This window comes from Chlorocebus sabaeus, chromosome 16 (genome assembly GCF_047675955.1).
Source record: "Chlorocebus sabaeus isolate Y175 chromosome 16, mChlSab1.0.hap1, whole genome shotgun sequence".
NCBI classification, from domain to species: domain Eukaryota; kingdom Metazoa; phylum Chordata; class Mammalia; order Primates; family Cercopithecidae; genus Chlorocebus; species Chlorocebus sabaeus.
Window position 1 is genome coordinate 25,997,386 of NC_132919.1, and position 6,000 is coordinate 26,003,385.

Consider the following 6,000-nt stretch of genomic DNA (forward strand, 5'->3'; position numbering starts at 1 on the left):
CCGCTTCCCTCCCAGGGCGGACCTCAGGCCGCGGGGTACCTGGCTCCGCGCAGGCAGCAGGCAGGCTTCGGCCGGAGGATCCTGCAGAGCAGCCGGCACAGCCGGGGCCCGGCGGCCTCGCACGCCGCGCCCAACCCCTCGCGCATGGTCCCGGCTCCTTAGGCGCAGATCCGCAAGCTCCCTGCGCCTCCCAGGGCCCGCGCTTTATCGCTCGGAGCCCGCAGCCCCCGCCCCGGGGGCGGGGCGAGCCGCACAGAGGCCGGGGCTCTTCACCTACTCTATGTCCGCGGCCGAGCCGCCCCTCCTTCCCTGCCTTCCCCGGCGATCCCGGGACCCAAGCACCCAGGGAGCAGCAGCCGGCGTCCGCCGCGGAGTTTGGATGGCACTGGACTGTGTCTGGGTTAAGAGGCCCGGGTGGTGTCGGGCCTCGTGTTTGTTTATTCCCCATAAAATCACAATAAAGCTTATCATAATTACTCCCATTGCGCGATGCTTCCTAGTTTACAGAGCAAATTTTCTTTCTGTCATTTCGTTCAATCCCGTGGAGACGACAGCTCTACGTTGTCATCTCCACTTTATTGAGGCATTAGCTGGGGCCAGAGAGGTTAAGGATCTTGTCCAGGGCCACACAGCAGCCCCAGGGCCACAGCCCAGCCTAAGCTCACACCACCTCACAAGGCTGTCCCAAGAAGTATTATATCACTTGTTATATACAGCATGTTCTGTGCGATTCCAGAAAAGAAACCAAAGAAAGCACTGGGTTGGGGGTGACTTCTAGTAGGAATATTGCAGGAGGGATCGTAAACCCCCTTGGGTGCCTCGCAGGCCCCTTGTCCTTGCTACCTGGACTGCGCAGAGCCTCCTGACTTTGCTCCACCTGTAAGTTGCTCCTTATCTCAAGCAAGATAACAGGTAGGGTCCAGACCCAGATGGGGCAGCAGCCCTGGACCTCAACATGCAGGGGGCCCTCCTGGCAGTATGCAAGCACATTAAATCCAAAACCCCAGTTAAAGCAGAATGAAAGAGGGCACATATTTATTTCTAGCCGACTGCAGCCCAGCTAGCAACATGTAGCTTGACTTAGTTCTGAATTCCATGTGTCTTCACCTAGATGCTCCCACATTTGCCTCTGTCTCTAAAATATACACACATACACACACACACACACACCATGCTCACTTCCTAATTGTTTACAAAGGTATAGAATCATCAGTCACTTAGAATAGGCTCTTGGTTTCATGACACCTGAACAGATTAGAAAATTACTTTTTAAAATCAAAATACATTCATTGGCTCTCATCGCTTTCAGGATGAAATCCCCTTTGCACAGCTGCTTCCTCTTCCAGTACCATCACCCCTCCCTTGAGTGGATGTTGCACTCTGGGTGTACGTACCTCCTCCCCCCAACTCCTCCCCACCCTACAGCCAGCCCAGGCGCCTCTGCAGTCTCCCCAGCAGAGGCCTCTAGCATGGTGCCAGTATACCCACAACTACGACCTCCTGTCTACTCTGTATCCCACCTACTCCTGACACAATTTCTCCAACTCTTTAACATCGTATTCTTCATGTACATCTCCCAAACCAGCGAGAAAGACATCCGTTTCCCCATTTCCTTCCTGACAGCAGGAACTGGGTCTTTTTTCTCTGTCTCTTGAACAGTCCAGCACACAGTAGGCCCTCCGGGAGAGCACAGATAGTGTAGATGTTATGAGTTTGGACTTGATTCAAACTTTAGCTCAACCATTTTCCAGGAATTGACCTCCAGTAAGTCACTCAGTCTTGTAAAACAAGGATAATAATTCCTGTCTCATTATTGACATAGTAATAAGGACCTTATAACTGTTATCTATTGTTTTTAGCAGTGGTGTATGCAAGTAATAAGTGGCTCAAACAATTCACTGATGAGCAGAAGGGTTTCATTGGTATCTTAACTCCCAGCACAGAGCCAGGGGAGTGGGCATCCCATGTACTCGTCAATGGAGTGGGACATGCCCAGGACACAAAGGTGGCAGCCCCATGCAGGGGTCCCTCTGGACTGCCTGGATCTGAATCCTGGTCCTGTCATTTGCTAATTATGAGATCTTGAAAATTACTTCAACTTTCTGGGCTTCAGGGTCCTCATATTTAACATGGGATAACTAAAATTCCTTCCTTGTGGATCGTTGGGAGAGTTGAATGAATTGATGTGTGATATTTTTTTCTTCATCCCCTCCTCTATCCAACTGGATCCTTTCTGCCAGCCCACCCCAGCATGAAGAGGAGGGGGGAAAAGATGGTCAAGTGAGCTGGTTTGCCACAGTTCCACTGCAGCTCAGGGCCCTCTCTGCAGTCTGAACTCACATTTCCTGAATTGTCCAAAGACACAAGTCAATCCACAAGTCAGTCCCCAAAGACACAGGGATAACTGGCAATGCTATCAGAGGGTGTGGGGATGAGGGCTAAAGGCTGCAGCCAACACCATAAGGGTTTTGGGAAGAGAGAGATTCAAGGTGATCCGGAAAGATAGCAGATAGATCACTAGGGTCCAGAGTTCAAGAGCAGCCTGGGCAGCATAGCAAGATTCTCAGTTTTAAGAGAGAGAGAGAGTGGGAGAGAGAGAGAGAGAGAGAGAAAAGAAAAGAAAAAATAAGCCCAGGTGTAGTGACTCACACCTGTAATAGCACTTTGGGAAGCCAAGGCAGGAGAATCGCTTGAGGTCAGGAGTTCGAGACCAGCCTGGCCAATATGGTGAAACCCCGTCTCTACTAAAAATACAAAAATTAAGGGGGCGTGGTAGCACATGCCTACAGTCCCAGCTACTTGGGAGGCTGAGGTGGGAGAATCGCTTGAAACTGGGAGGTGGAGGTTGCAGTGCAGTGAGCTGAGATGGAGCCACTGCACTGAGGTCTGGGCAACAGAGTGAGACTCTGTCTAAAAACAATAATAAATTTAAAAATAAAAATAGAAAAGAAAAAAATAGGGGATGAGTTGTGTCTGGATGAGCTGAGGGAGGAACGTGCTATGCACAGGCACTGGGGAGCTGAGGAAGGCTAGGTTAGGCAGGTGGGATGGGCTCTCCATTTGGGTAGGGTATGCGCTCAGAACTCTGTGGAAGCTTTAACATGGTGACAGGCAATGGGGAGCCACTGCAGGCTCTAGAATAGGGGCATGACTTGCTAGAAGTCCAGTTGGCAGGAGAGAGCTCAGAGCCAGTGTGGGGAGCTGGAGTCAGGGAGGCCAGCTGGCAGGGGCAGCAATGATGAGATGAAGAGAAAGAAGGGGTGAAGCTGCTGTCCCTCTACAGCCCTTAGAATCTGAAGTGCCAGCAGGACATCTAGAGGCCATCCAACCCTGTGTTCTCACCTCTTGGTCTCTTAGCCACCTCAGCTGCCACAGCCCAGACTGCCTGGTTTCAAAGTCGTCTCCTCCAATTCACGCGCCACACCACACTTAGACTGTCCTGCTCAAGAACCTACATTGGCTCCCTACTGCCAGGGAGAGTGAGTTCAAATCTCCTACCCTGCATTGAAGCCCTTGTGCTCTGGCCTGGCCTTGCCTATCCCAGCCCCCAACCCACTCCTGGCCAAGCACAGTCAGGCTCATTTCTGCCTCTGAGTCTCTGCTCACCTCTCCCCTCTTCCCGAATGCCCTTGCTACTTCTCTGCAGCTGTCTACATTCTACCCATACTTCAAAGGCCACAGAGTCCACCTGACTTCTGTGAAGCCCCTAGAGGGAAGTCCATCACCTGCTAGCTGCCAACACCACCACTAATGATGGCAACGCCAACAGTGCCATTTGCTGAGCATTTACTCTGGGCCAGGCACTGTGCTAAGTTGCTTACATGGGAAAGCTCATTTGCTCCTTACTGCAACTCCAGGAAATCAGCATTGCTACCCTCTTCTTACAGAGGAGGAAATTGAGGCTCAGAGGCTAGGGGACTTGCCAAAGGTTACAGGGCTACTGAGTGGCAAAGCCACTTGCTCATCCCCAAGCCCATCATCTTAGTCATTGGCGTTTTTTGCCACCTCTGACAGATACACTGAAGGCCGTCATGCTGCACACATCCAGGGGGCGCCCTGCCCTTTGTAGTCCATGGGAAAGGCTCCTCTGGGGCGGTGGGGTTGTGTGACTGTGTGGTGGCCCTGTGTAGATGGGGGCTTTGTTTTGAGTTGCACTATTGCGTTATTGTAGATTGCCTTGTCTTTCCACTTGAGCGAGCCTCAAGCCTGTCCCTTGACTTGTTCAATGACTGACTCATTCTCTTGGTTCTGCCCTGGGAGGAGGGAATGGGCCTGGGGAGAAGGGACATGAAGAATCCAACTCTGGGCTCAAATTCCAACTCTGTAAACTCTGTAATTACCGGTCATTCAAGCTGGGCAAATTCATAATCCTCTCAGAGTTTCTATTTCCTTGTCTGTGAAATGAGTCAATCAAACGAACTTCACAGAGCCGCCACGGAGATCAGTTGAGATGCAAAGTCTGTAAAGCGGCCTGTGTAGCTCTGGCAAGGGCAGGTACTCAGTAGATGGTGGACAGAGCGCCTGTTCTGTGTGGGCACAGTGCTGAGTGCTGTAGATCTCATTTCAGTCTCAGCACACCATGAGGAGGGCCCCCTTGAGTTTCTCACTCTGCAGGTGAGCACTAAGGTTCAGAGAGGTGAACTTACCCTGAGTCACGCAGACAACTAGAGGCAGCACCGGGCAACTAGTGCGGCCAGCACAGGGCTTGGAACTAGTTTGTCTAACATCCTGATGCCCTTCACCAGGATGATATTCAAAGCATCTAGCGAACAGTAAATTAGAATGGATGCAGGCCAGGATGCTGACCCTCCACCCCCACCCCTCCGCCCTGGTGCCCACCACTAGGCTCTACTGCCTCCCATTCTCAGGTCAAGCTCCTTCGCATATTCTTCCCCCAGAGATTCCAAGCTCCTTCGGGGCCAGCCCCTTGCCATGTCCCCTCTTCCTCCACATACTGTCAGGCACAGTGAGGTGCCCAATAATCAGGGGCTGCGTTGAATTCCAACAGGGATTTTCAAGAAGCAACAAGGAGATCAGACCTCAGGTGAGAGAGGAGGAGCAGAGCGAGGAATTCTGAGTCATGGGTGCTGACAGGGCATAGGTGCCCAAGGAGACAAGCGGAAGGTGCCCCCGGGGGAAAACTCACCTGGAGGTGGCACAGGCAGCTTTCTCCATGTTGTTGTTGATGTCTTTTCCCCCAGTCATTGTATACTGGTGGAATTTGGTCTTGAACAGAAATTTCCAAGGACAGGCCATCTCTATGGCTTTGCAAAGCAGGTCACTTAAGTCACTTATCTGGATTTGAGCTCAGATGTTCTTCACTGTGGGGCTGAAGAAGGGAAGCAGAGGTGAGGGGAGGTTGAAGAAGATTTTATAGAACAGGGCTTCTCAATGGGGTTGGCTCACTGAAGAATCGATACGAACCCCAGCATGAACCCCTTCATCAATGCTTTGCAACCTCTGTCTCTATTTCGGGGTTGGAATGGGGAGTCTTCTGACACAGACTTCAATTCTGTAAAGCCACCTAATAACCTAAAGGGAAAACAATGAACCACCCCCCCATCCCCATCTCCACTTAACAAGGACAAACTATATGCACCATGAGCCTCCTTAGCGGGACCTGCTGGCCCAGCGGACCCAGCCAGGCTTCATCACTGGCCACAGACAGGGTGAGGAAGAGCCAGGAGGTCGCTGAAACAGGGGTGCCTTTGTCTGACCCTGAAAGACACTTTCCAGCAGCTCTTATTATCAACCGTAGTTTTAGGTCTGTTCCTGGGGAAAGCGCTCAAGTTGTAGCTGCCTTTCTTTTAAAGATTTTGCAATTGTTGTTCTAACTCAGCATTATTACTTGCTCCTCTTTTATTATGTGGGGAGGAAATATTTGTGAAAAATGCACTCATCCCTCGAAATCTGAGATCATCTCCTTTGAAACAGACAAGAGGAAGATCAAAGAGGCAGAAACTCTGTCTTTAGAAGACAGTGTAGTGGATATGGTCCATG

The 6,000-nt window shown here is 51.3% G+C and overlaps 1 protein-coding gene across 2 annotated transcripts in view; it reads right to left on the minus strand.

The window, feature by feature from the left end:
* The window catches only part of NOS2 (nitric oxide synthase 2), a 41,438-nt gene extending 35,901 nt beyond the window's left edge, over window positions 1–5,537 (minus strand). The window contains exon 1 of one of the 2 annotated variants that reach the window (XM_037992787.2): window positions 5,147–5,537. In XM_037992787.2, coding sequence (XP_037848715.2) covers window positions 5,147–5,256 — 110 coding nt within the window. In that variant the 5' untranslated portion in view covers window positions 5,257–5,537. Of the gene's footprint in view, window positions 1–39; window positions 157–5,146 lie in introns of those variants that run through there. The other variant, XM_008010759.3, reaches the window with a different exon arrangement.
* Window positions 5,538–6,000: the final 463 nt, after the last annotated feature.